The 19744-nt window shown below is 40.3% G+C and overlaps 1 protein-coding gene, 1 long non-coding RNA gene and 1 pseudogene across 2 annotated transcripts; all 3 read right to left on the minus strand.

The window, feature by feature from the left end:
* Nucleotides 1–2850: 2850 nt before the first annotated feature.
* LOC139193951 (uncharacterized) lies at nucleotides 2851–3912 on the minus strand. The gene is made up of 3 exons (XR_011578535.1): nucleotides 3790–3912; nucleotides 3453–3565; nucleotides 2851–3345 (listed from the first exon to the last, which is right to left on the minus strand). It is a non-coding gene; the product is annotated as an uncharacterized lncRNA (long non-coding RNA).
* A 544-nt stretch (nucleotides 3913–4456) lies between these two features.
* LOC103434762 (uncharacterized) lies at nucleotides 4457–10093 on the minus strand. Its single transcript, XM_070817873.1, has 9 exons — nucleotides 9644–10093; nucleotides 7711–9348; nucleotides 7303–7529; nucleotides 6885–7217; nucleotides 6041–6287; nucleotides 5797–5925; nucleotides 5443–5658; nucleotides 5058–5181; nucleotides 4457–4899 (listed from the first exon to the last, which is right to left on the minus strand). The coding sequence occupies exons 2-9, from the start codon at nucleotides 9253–9255 to the stop codon at nucleotides 4661–4663; spliced, it is 3060 nt and encodes a 1019-aa protein (XP_070673974.1). The 5' UTR covers nucleotides 9256–9348; nucleotides 9644–10093; the 3' UTR covers nucleotides 4457–4660.
* A 238-nt stretch (nucleotides 10094–10331) lies between these two features.
* On the minus strand, nucleotides 10332–15175 carry LOC103435985 (uncharacterized; annotated as a pseudogene).
* Between the last annotated feature and the right edge of the window lie 4569 nt (nucleotides 15176–19744).

A 19744-nucleotide genomic window follows, 5' to 3' on the forward strand; every position in this document is an offset into this window, starting at 1 on the left:
GGTGTAATAGGAAGAGGGAAGGGCTAGATGGTGTTTGGGAGTGGTGGCTGGGTCCATTTCGTGAAAAAATCCGATGGAAAATCATTGGAAATTATGGTGGAAACGGGTCGGGGGTTGTGGGTCGAAAACGGGTCAAGGGGAAGGAGGTCATGGTTGGGTGTCACTCACATTTCTCCTTTCCTTTCATGATCTCTCCCTGATTCGTTCCTCACCTCCCTCTCTCCTTTCCGATTGGGTAGTGCCCATCTTCTTTCCCTCTCTCTCTCTCCGGTTCTCCCTCTTTTCCTTCTTCCCCGTAAACCCCCTTTTCTTTTCTTCCTCTTTTTTTTTTTTTTAACCACAACCATTACAATAATAACAATAATAATTCATACGCGTCATGAACTAGTGATCAACGAAAATCAATACCCTCGCCTCTAGGGTATTCTCGTAAATTCACATTTTAAAATTTATAAAATAATAAAATTAAGGACGGGTTGTCACATCAGTAGCATAGTTTTATTATAAGAACGCTCTCACGTTGTAAAAATATATTATGCACCACGTTGTTGTAAAAATCAAGTTATATTCTTAATCTTTCTTTTTTTTTTCTTTTTTTTTATGGAATTGGATCCCATCCGGATCCACTTTGTGGGGTTCTAAGAATTCTCACATCTTAACCATTCATCATGTATCGTACGGTAAAAAATCATTTGACTTTAAATTAAACACAAATAGTATCTGAAAAAAATTGACCGTACGATGTACGATAAACGGTTAGAATGTAAGGATCCCTAAGATCCCCACAAATTAGATCCGGAGAGGATCCTCTTCTTCTTCTTTTATCAGCTTGATCTTTCTTGATTAGTAGCACCCACATTTGCTGAAGTGACTTGAATGATGGGACCTTACCCCATGGGGTAAGATAAGAGAATCAAATTACAATTAGTCAGGTCAAAATTAATAATAAGATTAAATTATAATGTTAGCACAGTAAAATATGCATATGGTAGCAAATTCTCACTTTGTTATTTTGATTTTAGTAGTCCTTTGGATATATTTTTTTGTGGATAATTTATTCGATCATGTTAATCTCATTTTTTTTCTCTATCTTTTGATGACTGGTTATAAACTTTGAATCCACAAACTTGTAAATATAGTGGAAAATATAGAAGTTGTGAGTGGTCTTGTGCAGGCATATGTAATTGGAGAATAATTCTTCTCCAAAATCGAGCACAATGTGTAAATCAAAACTGCAGAGAGATGGAAAACAGGGGTGAATCTCATCACTGCCAGACTACCGAATTCTCAAATGACAATTGCGGCTTTTAGTGACATGTTCTGATTCTCCTTAATTATTCATCAGCTTAGAAACTTATTTTAAGAAAGTTTTAACGAAACACTCTCGATATTGTTTACTTTTAACGAAAAATGACATTTTACCTTTCCTGCTACTATTCACTTACACTTTTATTTGTCATTTTTCATTAAAACTAAAAGTTTTTTAGGACTCTTCATTAATTTTCCTTATTTTTAATTAATTAGCATATGCTTTTTTTACTTCAAAAAAAAAAGCGTCTTAATTAAGGTTCAGCTACAATTTTACGGCACAATGGTACAAAGTTTATATATAATAGTTTAGTTAAATATGATTTAGGGGTCTTTTGATTTTAGTGCAAGAAAATAATTGAAACATGGCCAAAAGCCAATTATGGAGCTCATTAGTGCAAGAAATTAGTGGCTCTGGATCAAGTAACTGGAGTAATAATATTATACTTTCTAGGCTTTTGGGAGCTCATTAGTGCAAGAAATTAGTGGCTCTGGATTACAGTAATTGGACTAATAATATTTTACTTTCTAGGCTTCATTATTTAGCTAAAAATGCTATCCATCTCAGACTTCCACATTTTTTTCCGTGTGCAATTTGATGATCAAAAGTTTAAACAAACCCTACATTTTAACTAATAATTTTAGAAACCACCAGGTCCATTATATAGGATTTGGATCCTGCAATTGGTCGGGATCCTCCTGACCGGTATTTTTGGGCAAGTGGTCGGGATCTTCCAGGAAGCACTTTAAGTGCATTTCTAGAATTTACTTGCATATTTACTAAAGCTTGGTTCTAAAAATATTTTCACTAAAAACGCTTTCAGTCATTTTAAAAGCACATCCAAATGAGCTATATGTCTCTTTGCCCTTAGTTTAAGACCTAGTTTGGGAGTGAGGTGCTTAAAAAAAAAGCACCTATGAAAAAAAGCTGTGAGGGTTTTAGGTGTTTGGTAAACTGAAAAAAAAGGGCTTATTTTGGAAGCTGCTATGAGAATAAGCTGAAATCAAAGGAAAAAGCTGAAGCTGCTATTTGCAGCTTTGGAAAACTGGCTTTTTTTCAAAGCACACAGAGCTACAATGCTTCTTTAATGAAAAGACCCACTATTAGACTGCTTTTTTTTTTTCGAAAAGCACTTTTACAAAAAAGTTTACCAAACACTCTGCTGATTTATTTCACAGCCGCTTATTCTCACAGCACAGCTGCTTATTCTCACAGCAGCTTTTTTTCAAAGCACAGCAATACTAAACCAACCCTAAGTTAGAATATTATATAAAAGCCCTTAGTTTAAGTTGGGCTATTATATAAAAGTGCTTTTCACTTTAAAAACCCACGTCATGCAGCATCAGCCTTTTGGAGCTTTAATAAAAAAAGATTTAGACTAAGTTTATTTTAACTAAAAATTATTTTATAACTTTATTTAATGAAAATGATTTTAAACTTTAGTAAATGATTTAAATTTTAATAAAAATAACAAAAGTTCAATATAATAAAAAATAAAATAAAATAAAAATTAATAGAAAAATTAACGAGCACCAACCATATTTATGAAACTGAACACTATTTATAAAAATTGAACATTAATTATTTCTGAAACTAAACACAAGTACTAAACTATTTTATGAAATAAACACTAACTATTCCTGAAACTGATTATTTCTAAAACTAAACACGGATATCACACTATTTCTAAAAGCTGAACACGGATATTACACTATTGGCGCCTACATAACTGGTTGCTTGCTTACCAGGCCATGATCCTGGCAATCTCACTGAAAACTAAACACGGGTGATGCCAATCCCATATGTTCTTAGAGACCAGACGGGGAGTGATTCCTCAGGATATGTCAAATAAACTTTGCCCACCGAAATTCGCCTCCTTGTTGGATTGACAATACCATCCATACAACAACTGCAACTCTCTCTTCTCCACCTGAACAAAAAATTGAGTTCTAAAAGCCATAATGCCTGACCGAGTGTTCCAACATATCGTGACTGGGGTGCACCATTTCCTTCACTCGGCTACCATTTTTGTAAATCTTGAATGTTGGTACAATAAGTATAAAAAAATTGTTGTACTTTAGTAGGAATCACAGTCGCATGCAAACTTCAATCAAACTAGTATATGATAAACAGCACTCAGCACCTTTACTGTCAGGAAATTTATGGATGGGTAGCGACCACAACGCGTGTCCAGAAAAGGTGATATTTGCTTGCATTGCAAATCAGAGGCAGCTTTGAAATGGACCGCGGAGACACCTGCAAATGAAAATTTTTAGGCGCTTTTGCAATGATGCAAGTTTTAAAACTACAAGGTGACAGAAGTGTAGATGTAGCAGAAGGGACAGCCGGCATTAACAACAGAATAATTGCGAAAAGCATTACAGGAAGAGGAAATCAAGTGTAGACAAGTGGAGGTTGATAAGAAAGGCTCATGCTGTTGCCAACTCCACTAGTAGTTGCCTGCACTGCAGGAGAAATACCTTACTCATGAAAGCTTTCACGTACGATCTTTTGTTGTGTCACTTCCTATCTCTTTCATCACATGGCAAATACATGACAAGAGAGATTAAGAGAGAACTGTCACGTAATAACAGAAATGGAGAAAAAGGAGACGAAACAAGATAACTTAGGTTAGTTTGTTTTTAGGCTATACTTTTGATTTTTGCCGAATCGGAAAAATTTGGTGCTATCATATAGCTTTGTATCGCTAAATTCGCGAGTTGGAGATAAGCGGACTCGAACCGTTGACATCCGCCACAGGGTAAACTACCACCTCTTTGACGGCCAACGATAGACAATAACTCCCCAAACCCCAACCCCGAACACAACTTACAACTTTCGTCATATATTTTTGGTAGACATGACTGATGAATTAAAATTTATACAGTTCAGATAGTTGAAAAAATTACAAAGTAGGCCATACAAAATGTGCGACAAACAATGAAGACTAAAAGTTTAACGAATTGAATACAAATATGCCCTATAAATTCTCTCGTTAACCTTCCCCTTAGTTATTTTTTTTCCTTAACCATGCTTAATTTTGAGCAATATACTCAAGAGTCATTTGCAATCAAATTCTTGTTGTGGTGTTGAGATACATGCCGCCGGAGATATCAGTTTAACGAAATTCAAGGAGTGGAAAGGACGAGACAAAAACCTTCCAAGTAGTATAATCATGCTTAACCAAATACATAACGGGAAATAACAATGAATATCCGAAAGATAATCATCCGGAATGGCCAAAGTCTAACCAACCTTGTGTCGTTGATGATAAAGCAGATTGACCTTGTTCTCAAAAACACGAGCATTAAACAAAGAAGCAAAAAATCTTAATGTCTGAGAGGCGCTGCTTCAGCTGTGAGATTCAATTGGCTCCTTCTGTACCGCTTTCTGTACAATCTCACTTTGTTCCTTCAAATGAACCGAATAGAAACCAGTGGCTGATGCAGCTGATGGAGCACGGCCAATATATTTGATGTCGTCGATAGTTCCTCTACCCAGGGACTTCATGGCAGTGCTAAGGCGGGGTGCAATATAGCTGTAGGCACCCATGTTCATTGGCTCTTCCTGGACCCAAACTATCTCAGCATCTGCAGGAACCAAATAACGAATGTGTCAACCTCATGATGTCAGCTAAATTGAGCTCCCAGAAAAGAAAACAATACTATTCACCCTGAGCCTCGTAAACATTATATATATCACCAGAATGTTTCGACATTCCATTAATCCTTATTTACAGACTACATACTTGGATATCGCTTCAGCTCTCGCTGGATAAGGTCATACGGGAAGGGGCAAAGCTGTTCCACTCTACAAATTGCAACATCCTTTGCTTCAACCTTTCTTCGCTGTTCATCAAGCTCATAATAAACCTGCAAGGGAATACAGGATAGAAGATGGAATTAAAATTTGTCCCTTGGACCAGGTTAATGATACAAAATTACAAATCATAATTATCTACAAGTCAACATATGATATACTTCTGTCAGGTTTTGCATTTCATACTCCAAGGTCTGCCGAATTGATTTATATAATGGTAAAACTATAATGCAATTAGAAGTCAAACAACATGTACACGTATGCATCTGTGTGTTTAAATGTTTATAAACAGAGGAAAATTAGGAATAATATACCTTGCCAGAGCACAGAACCAGCCGTCTAATACCCTCCTCAAGATCAGAGTGGTGATTCTGGTCCTTGATGAGTCGCTTAAATCTAGTCCCCTGCTTGTCAAAACCTGGGTGGCCTTGCACATCATCAAACTCAGATAAATTTGATTTGCAGTCCTTGTGCCGTAGAAGGTTTTTAGGAGCCATAACAATAAGAGGCTTGCGGAATTCCCTGTGTATCTGAGAAATGAGACAAGGTTAGAACATCCAGAAACTTTCACAATACTGGATAATATATTTTCTTTTCATCAAAACGTTAGAACAGGCAGAAACTAGTCACAATGCTGGAAAATACTGAAACAAAATATTTCCACTCACCTGACGACGCAGTACATGGAAGTAGTTGGCAGGAGTTGTCACATTCACAACCTGCCAATTGCATTCCTGAATTTGCTTTCGAAGTGTGGGATCCATCTCAGGTATGACAAAAGGATTGTCATCACTCATCTGCACAAACATTCGTGAACACGTATTAGATCAGGATGCATGCCTGACACTACTATTGTCTAAAGGAAAAGAGAAATAAGGGGGAAGGAGTGAACCATATTTGACAAAGGAATACCTGAAGAAATCGCTCTAGGCGGGCACTAGAATGTTCAGGGCCCTGGCCATCGTAACCATGAGGAAGCAGCACAACAAGCCCAGTTTGACGAAGCCACTTGGACTCCCCACTACTCAAAAACTGATCAAAGATAACATGAGCTCCATTGGCAAAATCACCAAATTGAGCTTCCCAAATCACTAATGCATTTGGACTCTCCATCGAGTAACCCAATTCAAATCCAAGAACACCAAACTCTGAGAGTGAGCTGTACACACAAAGACAATTAGATGACAAATTAAAAACGTATTATTCAGTGTATCACAAGTCATGGTATGACAAAAGGGTAAAACCATTTGTCTACATTATTCAGGGTATCACAAGTCATGGTAGTCCAGCAATCTTAAAATCTTTAAGATGGAGTACAGCAAGTATATATTCTAGCAGGAACAAAAAGGTAAAAACTATTTGTCAACATTAATCTCTCATTAGCATAATATGAGGAAGAAAAATAAACCATAGAGATGTGAGAAATGCTCATGAACAAGAGAAGTAAACCATGGCGTAATGAATAAAGCATGTATATCAAATAGATTGCTGGGAACACAAATAGCCCCTAAAGAGGGTCTGTCACAAATGTAGACATCGAAATACAACAAAATTATGGCCAAATGCCACCATTTCTTCTTTAGATTATATACTAAAAGGGAATGCAGCTGAATCCTAAAATTCTGGGTCACTACGTTACAGCACAAAAAAACACTGGACTAAACCTAACAGAAAACAAAAAAAAAAATGGTCAAAACCTTCTATGCACTTATGGAGATTTTAACAAAACTCTGTACCAAACCTAATCAAGCATTACCTGTTGCTAACTGTAAACATTTCCTCATCTTGGCCAGCCGTAATATGGTCAAGAGGACAATACTTTTCCCCAGTTTCCTGGTCGTGAAGAACAGAATGCCGATGACTAAAGGTACCTCTTTCAACATCCTGACCACTCAGTCGAACATGGTTACCTTCTACTAGTAGTGTGGCAAAGGCAAGTGCTTCAGCAACTGCCCAATCAATCCCTTCACCAGTCTCAATCATTTGTCCACGTTGTTCATACACCTTCTTTACTGCTCTGTGAGGTTTAAAAGTTTCTGGAAGGGCAGTGACAGCTTTGCCAACACTCTTCAAAATCTCTGGTTTTACCCTGCACAGGAGCATAAAGAATTCATTAAAAAATACAATCAGATATTGCAAAGAACAGATGAAACTGATATAAGACAGTGTTATACCCAGTATTCCGGATACGAGAAATCTGCTCAGGTGACTTAAATCCAGACCAATGAGATGAAAGCCAGTCCCTTCTTTGAGGAACATAATCCTTGCTAGACAAGAACTCTTCATTGAGAATTGAATTAACCTTGTTTTGTATCCTTTCAATGTCTTCTTTGGTCACTTGTCCAGACTCTAGAAGTTTGTTCTGGTAGATTGTTAGAGCTGAGGGATGATTCCGAATAACCTGTGTACCCAGAATTAGGTAGAAAAATCAGGAGTGCTTTGCACATCTCAATAGCTGCACTTTATAACAATGCAAGACACAATAAAGAAAGAACTTTGAGACTTATCATGAGCATAAGATACAAATTTCTTCAATAAATGAACAAAATAAAAATATTAATTAACTGGAAACAAGGTCTAACCTTGTACATATTGGGCTGTGTGAAAGATGGCTCGTCAATCTCATTATGCCCAAATCGACGATAGCACACTAAATCCACCACAACATCAGAATGGAAAGTCTGGCGCCATTCAGCGGCAAGCTCACAGACATGAACGACTGCCTCCATGTCATCACCATTTACATGGAAAATCGGGGCATTCAATGCTTTGGCAACATCAGTACAATACTGAGAAGATCTTCCCGACATTGGGTCAGTTGTGAAGGCAACTTGGTTGTTCACCACAATGTGTATAGTCCCACCAGTGGTGTAGTTAGGAAGAGCACTCAAATGCAGAGTCTCATAGACCACACCTTGTCCAGCAAAGCTACCGTCTCCATGAATCAAAATGCCCATATTCTTGGTCCTGTCCGCATCATTTGAATAATACTGCTTTGCTCTAGTTTTTCCGACAACGACAGGGTCCACAGCTTCCAAGTGACTTGGATTTGCAACCAAAGATAAATGAATTCTCTTCCCACCTCTTGTGGGTCGATCATAAGAGGTTCCCAAGTGATACTTGACATCACCAGTCCCAGTGTAAAGCCCAACTTCATCCACAGGCTTTGTACCACCACTAAATTCACTAAATATCTGACGCAAAGGCTTCCGCACCACATTACCCAATACATTCAGTCTGCCTCTGTGAGGCATTCCAATTACTATGCTCTCAACCCCGAGATCAGCAGCCCTATCAAACATCTCCTTCATGCCCGGAATAAGAGTTTCTCCACCTTCAAGTCCGAACCTCTTTGCTGTTGTCCACTTAGTAGCCAAGAAGTTCTCAAACTGTGTACTCCAAATAAGCCTATCAAGAATAACCTCACGGCGCTGCCTATTGTATTGCATGGGCGTAGGAGTCTCAATCTTGTCTCTCAACCAGTTACATCTCTCACGATCTGCAATGTGCATATACTCATACCCAATGGTCCCACAGTAAGCCTGCTCAAGCCGGGTCAAAATGGACCTAAGGGTCTGCACAGGACGGTTCTCAGACAAAAACCCAGCCATCCTCCAGACCCCCAAAAAGAACTCCCTGTCGAGATCAGACTCAGTGAACCCATATAGAGCAGGGTCCAAATCATCTGGGATATCTCTCTCCTCCAAACCCAAAGGGTCCAATTTAGCCTTCATGTGGCCATTAACCTGGTATGCCCTCACAAGCAACAACAAGCGCATACTCTCTTGAATGGTCTGCCCCGAAATTCCGGGAGAGGTAGAGGCCTGCCCCACAAAATTCCTAAAGAAATTGTCCCACGACTCATCGACGCTATTGGGATCAGCTTCCCAAGCCCTCTGAAGCCCCTCCAGATAAACACTACTGGTTCCATCCAAGAAACTATCAGTTAGCCTGGAGAGGGGTACAGGGCGTGGAACCGGGGCAGCCCTCGATTTAGATATTGTGGTGTGAAAATCTCGGCTTTGGGACGGAAGGACCCGCCTTCTAGCCGCATAGGATCCACTATTCGACAAACTTCTCCTAATGGCAAGCTTTGCCACACTAGACCCAGCTCGAAACCACGACATAGCTACCAACCCAATCTATCAATCACACAAACTTTATCCCAATTCTACACAAATTTTTCTTCCACTGCTCAAACCCCTCAATCATACAAAACCCTGTCCAATCCAATAAAAGACAAATAATAAATTAAATAATCATACCAATTATTGTACCTTAATCCACTCATAATACGTGTACGAGTTCATGAACTTGGAAGATAAAAATAAATAAATTAATTAACAGAAACCAATCAAGAACATATAACCAGTTTGATCTACAGAGAAACGAAACTGTTCCTTGAACTCAATGTTGGTGAACGAAACGTTGCGGTTCGTTTCGTTTGTCTCTACAGAAACGAGATTAAACTACCGAAAGATGCGAGCTTGGAATCGATGGAGATTAGGAATTTACCTGGAAGTGGGAGGGGAACTGAAAGCGAGAGGTGGAAGGAGGAAGAGAACGGAAAAGAACCCTAATTGCAGGGAAAGCCACGGTGACTTTTTTTAGCTTTTCTGGAACGCTACCTTTTATTTTCCATTTCCATTTATTTTCTTTCTTTTTTCGGTCGATTTGTCATAAATAAAACCAAGACAAATCTTACTTCCTGATTTTTTGAAAAAAAACAATTATTGTGGGTGGGTCGGGTAGAGATCCAAATCTGGCCCAATCCTAAGAGCAACTGGACGAGGTTTAGGATTTAGGGTTTACGGGTGATTGAGAGGGCGAGGAAAATCTTACGTATAACATTTAATTATTAAATTGAGAGGGCGTGGTACAAGTAAACTCGTTGTATGTAAATTTTGATGAAACGATAAATAAATAATCAAGATGTAAAAACAAATGAAGAGGTGCAATAGAACAGTAAGAGTACGAAAATCAATTTTGCAATAAATATAGGCTAACAATTGTTTTGGCCAACAAGCTATATTCTTGTTTGGTTGTATTTCAAAAAGCCATGGTGGTCTCGAAGTAGTTGCATAATTTAATGCAAAATTGCTTAGCTCCTTACAATTAGGCAAGTCATTTTTCCTTAACTGCAAATTAGAAGTTGACACATATATGATATATGTAGTTTGCCGGTAAGGAGGAAAGACAACTCACATGTAACGAGGCAAGTACATTCCATTCGATACTTTGAAACATATGTGCCAAGGAAAGGTTCATATTTCTTTATCTCTGTTTGCCAAAAGAAGAGAAATTTGTGAAGCATAACCTGTGGTGTGCATCAGCCCTCACATAAAAGGAGGCATATTTGATATATGATCGATCTTTTATTAAAATTTGGATCAACAAAAAAAAATCAGGAAAGGAGATTCAGACAGTGTTATAAGAGGATCAATAAGCGCGACGGGATTCAGTTGTGAGACTCATTTGGCTCCTACTGCATCGCTTTCTGCAAAATCTCGTTTTGTTCCATATCATGAACCTGAGAAAAACCAGTGGCTGTGGCAGCTGATGGATCACGGCCAATGTATTTGACACCGTCCATAGTTCCTCTGCCCAGGGACTTCATGGCAACACTAAGGCGGGGTGCAACATAGCTGCACGCACCCATGTTCATCGGCTCTTCCTGACACCAAACTATCTCAGCATCTGAAAGAACCAAATAACAAGTGTGTCAACCTCACGATGTCAGCAAAATTTATCCCCCATAACAGTGAACAACAAAAACCGTATCACCGGATTTCACAAAGCCACAGCTAGTACTATATGATCTTTTTCAACATTTCCCACTAATACGTGTTGATGTTTCATATATCTCCAAAAACATTGTTCAATCACAAGATGACCTGAAAAACTAAACCCCTTTCACAAGTAACAGTTGGACTCACACGACAATATGACCACACTTCATATTCTACAGCGTAGTTAGTTTAGAATCATTGAAATTTTTTTTTTTTTTGCCTTCTAACATTAATGATCTAAGTATTAGGACACAATAAAGGAATCCAATTTTCATAAACACTATAAAATAATATATCTTGGGAAACAGGCTAGTATCTTGACAAAGGGGAAGAGAGCAAGCTTGGGCTTCTCCATTAATCATATTGTATAGTACTTGCTTTTCAATGGAAAGTTCAAGGTACATACTTGGATATCGCTTCAGCTCTTGCTGGATGAGGTCGTAAGGGAAGGGGCAAAGCTGTTCCACCCTACGAATTGCAACATCCTTTGCTCCAACCTTTCTTCGCTCTCCATCAAGTTCATAATAAAGCTGCAAGAGAATACAGGGCAGAAGATAGAATTAACTTTTGTCCCTTGGTTCATGTAATAAGTCATAATTTATCTACAAGTCAACACAGAATTATATGATCTATTTCAGCCAGATTTCGCTTTTCATACTCCAAGCTCTACTGAATGGAAGAAAAGATTACTTTACTGGTAAAACTATACCTTGCCGGAGCACAGAACCACCCGTCTAATACCCTCCTCAAGATCAGAGTGGTGATTCTGGTCCTTGATGAGGTGCTTAAATCTGGTCCCCTGCTTGTCAAAGCCTGGGTGGCCTTGCACATCATCGAACTCGGATAAATTTGATTTCCAGTCCTTGTGCCGTAGAAGGTTTTTAGGAGCCATCACAATAAGAGGCCTGCGGAATTCCCTGTGTATCTGAAAAATGAGACAAGGTTAGAACATATAGAAACTTTCACAATACTATAAAATATTGAAGAAAAAATAGTTTCATTCACCTGACGACGTAGAACATGGAAGTAGTTTGCAGGAGTTGTCAAATTCACAACCTGCTAATTGCATTCCTGAATTTGCTTCCGATGTGTGGAATCCATCTCAGGTATGACAAAAGAATTGTCATCACTCATCTGTCATAAAATTAGAACTTTGCATTATATGTGGATCCATGCCATATGCTACTGCTGTCTAATGGGAAAAGGGGGAGAACAGGGAGGGGAAGGAATGGATTAACCGTATTTGACAAAGGAATACCTGTAGAAATCGTTCCAGTCGTACACTAGAATGTTCAGGGCCCTGGCCCATGTAACCATGAGGAAGCAACACAACAAGCCCAGTTTGACGAAGCCACTTGGACTCCCCACCACTCAAAAACTGATCAAATATAACTTGAGCTCCATTGGAAAAGTTGTCAAACCGTGCTTCCCAGATTACTAATGAGTTTGGACTTTCCATCAAATAACCCAATTCAAATCCAAGAACACCAAACTCCGAGAGTGAGCTGCACATAAAAGCACAATTAACTTGTGGTACAGACAAACTAAGTATGAAAATTGCAATTTAACAGAGTACTATTCATCGTCCCATGAGTCGTATGGTGGTATCTGGCAGTCCTACAGTCTTTACAAATGTTCTTTATTGGGAGGTATATATTCTAGGATCAGGAACAAAATGGGAAAGCTGATTTGGTACACCATGGAAAACCAAGTTTCAAAGAATCAAAAGACGTGGAATGCATTCATAGATGAGAGAAGTATCCTATGGTGTAATGAATTCAAAATGGATATTAAATAGAATGTCGTGCACGAAATAGCTATTGAAGAGGGTCTGTCAGACTCGTGGCTAAACACCACCTTAATTAGAGTATACAAGGGAAATCTAATAAATCTTACAAAAAGTTCTGTGTCACTACGTTAAAGAGGGGGGGAGGGGGGGGGGGGCGGAACTCGAGAAATATGACAAAATCAAACCAAATAATAATGAAAGGGAAAACTTTAATCACTCATTACCTGTTGCTAACTGTAAACAGTTCATCATCTTGGTCCGCCATAATATTGCCAAGAGGGCAATACTTTTCTCCAGTCTCCTGGTCATGAACTACAGAATGACGATGACTAAATGTACCTCTTTCAACATCCTGACCACTCAGTCGAACATGATTACCTTCTACAACTAATGTAGCAAAGGCAAGTGCTTCCACAACTGCCCAATCAATTCCTTCACCAGTCTCAATCATTTGTGGCGTTGTTCATAGACCTTCTTTACTCCTTTGTGAGCCTTAAAAGTTTCTGGAAGGGCTGTGACTGATTTGCCAACACTCTTCAAAATCTCTGGTTTTACCCTGTACAGGAGCATATAAAATTCATTAAGTTGAATAAAATCAGATATTGCAAAGAACTGGTGAAACTGGTAGAAAAAAACGCTAACCCAGTATTCTGGATATGAGAAATTTGTTCAGGTGACTTAAATCCAGACCAATGGGATGCAAGCTAGTCTCTTTTTTGAGGAACATAATCCTTGCTAGCCAACAATTCTTCATTAAGAATTGAATTAACCTTGTTTTGTATCCTTTCAATGTCTTCTTTAGTCACTTGTGCAGATTCTAGAAGTTTGTTCTGGTAGACTGTCAGAGCTGGTGGATGATTTCGAATAACCTGTAACCCCTAATTAAGTAAAAATTCAGTAATCAGCTTTGCACATCTCAATAGCTGCACTATAATTCAATATTTACAACACAAGGGAAGTCAACTGCGAACAACTTTGAGATTTATCACAAGAAAAATATATATATTTATTTTCGATCAATTAAGGATATGAATTTTTAATGGATATGTAAGGGTCTAACCTTGTACATTTTCGGCTGCGTGAAAGATAGCTCATCCATCTCATTATGCCCAAATCGACAATAGCACACTATATCAATCACACATCAGAATGGAATGTCTGGCACCATTCAGCAGCAAGGTCGCAGACATGAACGACTGCCTCCATGTCATCAGCATTTACATGGAAAATAGGAGCATTCAATGCTTTGGCAACATCAGTACAGTACTCTGAAGATCTTCCAGACATTGGGTCAGTTGTGAAGGCAACTTGGTTACTCACAACAATGTGTATAGTCCCACCAGTGGTGTAGTTAGGAAGAACGCTTAGATGAAGAGTCTCTTACACCACACCTTGTCCAGCAAAGCTGCCATCTCCATGAATCAAGACACCCATGTTCTTGGTCCTGTCCGCGTCATTTGAATAAAACTGCTTTGCTCTAGTTTTTCCGACAACAGGGTCCACAGCTTTCAAGTGACTTGGATTTGCAACCAAAGATAAATGAAGTCTCTTGCCACCTCTAGTGGGTCTATCATAAGAGGTTCCCAAATGATACTTGACATCACCAGTCCCAGTGTATAGCCCATCTTCATCCACAGGCTTTGTACCACCACTGAATTCATTAAATATCTGACGCAAAGGCTTCCGCACCACATTACCCAATACATTCAGTCTCCCTCTGTGAGGCATTCCACTAACTATGCTCTCAACCCTGAGATCAGCAGCCCAGTCAAACATCTCCTTCATGCCGGGAATAAGAGTTTTTCCACCTTCAAGCCCAAACCTCTTAGCTGCTTTCCACTTAGTGGCCAAGAAGTTCTCAAACTGTGTACTCCACATAAGTCTATCAAGAATAACCTCACGACTCTGCCTATTGTACTGCATTGGCATCAAAGTCTCAATCTTGTCTCTCAACCAGTTACATCTATTACGATCGGCAATGTGCATATACTCATACCCAATGGTCCCACAATAAGCCTGCTCAAGCCGGGTCAATATGAACCTAAGGGTCTGCACGAGACGGTTCTCAGCCAAAAACCCAGACATCCTCCAGACCCCTAAAAAGAACTCCCTATCAAGATCAGCCTCTGTGAACCCATATAGAGCAGGGTCTAAATCATCTGGGATATCTCTCTCTTCCAAACCCAAAGGGTACAACTTAGCTTTCATGTGACTGCTAACCTGTTATGCCCTCACAAGCAACAACAAGCGCATACTCTCTTGAATGGTTTGGCCCGAAACTCCAGGCAAGGTAGAGACCTGACTTACAAAATTCCTAAAGAAATTGTCCCAGGACTCATCAACACTATTTGGGACGGCTTCCCAATCCCTCTGAAGCCTCTCCAAATAAACACTACTGGTTCCATCCAAGAAATTATCATTTAGTCTAGAGAGGGGTACAGGACGTGGAATCGGGCAGATTGAGCATTCGAATTACATAATGTGGTGTGAAAGTCCCGACTTCTTTAAGAAGAGAGAAGAACATGTGATCACCTACAAGAGTGGGTCGTCAAAAACACAAATAGATTTTCTTCTAATGAGGAAAGGGGATCGTATAACTTGTAAGGATTGCAAAGTTATACCAGGAGAGAGCGTGGCTAATCAACATCGCTTGTTGGTGATGGATGTACATATCAAAAGAGTGAGAAAAAAGAACAAGACTTGGAAGTGCCCAAGGACTAGATGGTGGAATCTAAAAGAAGAAAAACAAGCCATTTTCAAAGAGAAAGTAATCACCCAGTGTGTGTGGGATAGAGAGGGGGAAGCTAACCAAATGTGGGATTCCATGGCTAGTTGTATCCGAAAAGTAGCAAAAGAGGTATTAGGAGAGTCCAAGGGCTTTGCCCCACACCAAAAGGAATCTTGGTGGTGGAATGAAGAGGTACAAACAAAGGTGAAGGCTAAGAAGGAATGTTGTAAAGCCTTATACAAGGATAGGACCGATGAAAATGGTGAAAGGTATAGAAAAGCGAAGCAAGAGGCGAAGAAAGCTGTGAGAAAAGCTAAGTTAGCGGCTTATGACGATATGTATAAGCGACTAGATACCAAAGAAGGAGAGTTGGATATCTATAAACTAGCTAGAGCAAGGGAAAAGAAGACAAGGGACCTAAACCAAGTGAGGTGCATCAAGGATGAGGATGGAAAGGTTCTTGCTACAGAGAACGCGGTTAAAGACAGATGGAAAGGTTATTTTCATAATCTTTTCAATGAAGGACATGAAAGGAGTGCTTCTTTAGGGGAGTTGAGTAACTCAGAAGAGTGTAGAAACTACTCTTTTTATCGTAGAATCCGGAAGGAAGAAGTGGTTGTAGCTTTGAAGAAGATGAAGCATAGAAAAGCAGTAGGCCCAGACGATATACCAATCGAAGTGTGGAAAGTTTTGGGAGAGACAGGTATAACATGGCTCACTGACCTTTTCAATAGGATTTTGAAAACGAAGAAGATGCCAAATGAATGGCGAACGAGCACTTTGGTGCCTATCTACAAGAATAAGGGCGATGTACAAAATTGCATGAACTATAGGGGTATTAAGCTAATGAGTCATACAATGAAGCTCTGGGAGAGAGTCATTGAGCATAGATTGAGGCAAGAGACACGGGTTTCGGACAACCAATTCGGGTTCATGCCAGGACGCTCAACCATGTAGGCAATCTATCTCTTTCGAAGATTGATGGAAAGATATAGAGATGGGAAAAAGGATTTACATATGGTCTTTATAGATTTGGAAAAAGCGTATGATAGGGTCCCAAGAGACATTCTTTGGAGGATTTTAGAGAAGAAAGGAGTACGAGTAGCATATATCCAAGCTATACAGGATATGTATGAAGGAGCAAAGACTGCCGTAAGAACTCATGAAGGACAAACCGAAAGCTTTCCCATAACTGTAGGATTACATCAAGGCTCATCCTTAAGTCCTTACCTTTTTGCGTTGGTAATGGATGAGTTAACAGGACATATTCAAGATGATATTCCTTGGTGTATGCTTTTCGCAGACGATATAGTGTTGATAGATGAAACTCAGGAAGGGGTAAATGCAAAGCTTAACCTTTGGAGAGAAGTGTTGGAATCTAAAGGTCTTCGCCTAAGCCGATCAAAGACAGAATATATGGAGTGCAAGTTCAGTGCAAATGGAGGCCAAAACGAGTTTGGGGTGAGGATCGGAGATCAAGAAATACCAAAGAGCGACCGTTTTCGTTACCTAGGATCTATCTTGCAAAAGAACGGAGAATTAGATGGAGATCTCAACCATAGAATACAAGCTGGATGGATGAAGTGGAAGAGTGCATCCGGCGTGTTGTGTGACCGCCGTATGCCACTGAAGCTCAAGGGAAAATTTTATAGGACGGCAATAAGGCCGGCGATGCTGTATGGCACAGAATGTTGGGCGGTGAAGCATCAACACGTACACAAAATGGGTGTAGCGGAGATGAGGATGCTTCGTTGGATGTGTGGGCACACGAGAAAGGATAAGATTAGGAATGAGGATATCCGGGGTAAAGTAGGAGTAGCCGAAATTGAAGGAAAGATGAGAGAAAATCGGTTACGGTGGTTTGGACATGTGCAAAGAAGGCCTACTGACGCTCCGATTAGAAGATGCGACTATGGGACAGAGGTTCAGGGCCGAAGGGGTAGAGGAAGACCTAGGAAAACTTTGGAAGAGACCCTAAGAAAAGACTTAGAGTACTTGGATCTAACGGAGGACATGACACAGGACAGAACACAATGGCGTTCTAAGATTCATATAGCCGATCCCACTCAGTGACTTGGATTTTCCAAGTCTCCAACCGAGAAGTTTTTCTTACTCGGGAAATTAAGGGAACACTACCTCAACCTACATGCTCCACTCACAAAGCTTCAACAAAAGAAAATTCAAAGAACTTAGCGAAAAAGGCTTTGGTGTATTTAACACAATACGTTGAAATGAAGGAAAGCTTATTTATTGATATCCCCGATAAGTTACAAATATGTACATATACTTGAGTCAAAATAAACAAACAAGAGGGAGCCTTCACAAAGGTTGCTTAGGAGAAGTCTCAGCAGTCGGTAGAGCCCCAGAAAGAGAAGGCACCGGAGGGGGATCATTCGGAGCCTCGGTACTGGACAGAACCCTAGAAGGAGGAGGCATCAGAGGTTGATCATTTGGAGCTTCATTACGCGGTACAGCCGCAGAAGACGAAGGCAATAAATGCCTTTGGAACAAACCCACAAATCTCTGATGATCAAGTAAAACCTGACCATCAGATTCCTTCATCTGGTCAAGCTTCCTCTTCATGTTTGTAGCATAGTCATGTGCGAGCCGGTGCAACTGTTTATTCTCATGCTTGAGCCCTCTAATCTCCTGTTGGAGATTCATCACTTCAGCCGCCAATGATTCAACTTGGCGGGTTCGAGCAAATAGGCGTTGGGCCATATTAGACACAGAACCTGCACACTGAACACTAAGAGCCAGAGAATCCTTAACAGCCAACTCATCAGACCGTTTGGAAAGTAGTCTGTTATCTTTGGGAGTGAAAAGGTTCCTGGCCACTACCGCAGCGGTCATATCATTCTTCATCACGGAATCCCCAACGGTAAGAGGACCAGTAGGGGAGACGAAGGATGGGCGCCATATGTTGTCTGGAGAAGGCGGGGCTGCCTCTTCAACAAGGTTCAAGTCAAAACGACGGTCGGAGGGGCCAGACATTTTCAAAGGTGTTGAAGAGAGAAGAGGTCGGACAAATCAAGATCTTAGAAGTGCAATAATGGAGCTTCTACTGGTGGATATTCAAGTGTGCTTTGGAACTTAATGTCAGCCCCTATAAAAATCTGCACTCGACGAAGCTTCAGAAATCGAAGAGGCGCCTGCTCAGAAATCGAAGAGGCGTTTGCTTTCTCAAAAGCTGGGCTGCTCAGAGACCACGAGGGTCGATCTCAGAAATCGAAGAGGCGTTTGCTTTCTCAAAAGCTAGGCTGCTCAAAGACCACGAAGGCCGATCTCAGAAATCGAAGAGGCTTGCTTTCTCAAAAGCTGGGCTGCTCAGAGACCACGAGGGCCGATCTCAGAAATCGAAAAGGCACCTACTTTTCCAGCCTTGTCAGCACCTGTCACACGCACACTCAGCTTTGCGGAAATTATGGGCATTCTGTCGAAGATTTCTGGCGAAGTAGAAAGCACATGAATAGTACTGTTCAATCACCCACTTCCCACACGCAACAGTAGCTCATGGGTACCACATATAACTTTGCCAAAGTTCTCTGACAAAGTTGAGACACGTGAAGCTTGCAGCTCTCACTACATCGCTCTGACCAAGAAGGGTAAAAGAATAGCAAAGAAACAACACTAACAAAGTTTAGACACATAAATTTTGAAGGTCTAGTTACCATATTATTACCCACAAGGGTAAAGGAACAGTACCACTGCTGGATAATTGGAAAGTCCCGGTGTGTCAACCTCTGTGCTTTGTGGCAAGGTAGACTAGCAAACATGCCCAACCTTTACTCACATTCGAGAAAACATTCCCAACAAGATTGCTTGCTCCAAAATCGAAGAGGCACCGCCCTCCGAATCTCGAGAGCCAGACTCCCAACATGATTACTTTTTCAAAAATCGAAGAGAGGGTAAAGGAACAGTACCACTGCTGGATAATTGGAAAGTCCCTGTGTGTCAACCTCTGTGCTTCGTGGCAAGGTAGACTAGCAAACATGCCCAACCTTTACTCACATTCGAGAAAACACCCCCAACAAGATTGCTTGCTCCAAAATCGAAGAGGCACCGGCCTCCGAATCTCGAGAGCCAGACTCCTAACATGATTACTTTCTCAAAAATCGAAGAGAGGGTAAAGGAACAGTACCACTGCTGGATAATTGGAAAGTCCCTGTGTGTCAACCTCTGTGCTTCGTGGCAAGGTAGACTAGCAAACATGCCCAACCTTTACTCACATTCGAGAAAACACTCCCAACAAGATTGCTGGCTCCAAAATCGAAGAGGCACCGCCCTCCAAATCTCAAGAGCCAGACTCC

The sequence above is a fragment of the Malus domestica genome, chromosome 02, assembly GCF_042453785.1.
Source record: "Malus domestica chromosome 02, GDT2T_hap1".
Lineage (NCBI taxonomy): Eukaryota > Viridiplantae > Streptophyta > Magnoliopsida > Rosales > Rosaceae > Malus > Malus domestica.

Bases quoted from the DNA above. Each gene is read 5' to 3' on its own strand.
- LOC103434762 (XM_070817873.1), bottom strand. From the start codon at position 9,255: ATGTCGTGGTTTCGAGCTGGGTCTAGTGTGGCAAAGCTTGCCATTAGG. The intron at 6,288-6,884 runs GTAATGCTTGAT...TTGTGTGTACAG, and splicing joins ATGTTTACAGTTAGCAACAG to CTCACTCTCAGAGTTTGGTG. The intron at 5,926-6,040 runs GTATTCCTTTGT...ATGTTTGTGCAG, and splicing joins GCCTAGAGCGATTTCTTCAG to ATGAGTGATGACAATCCTTT.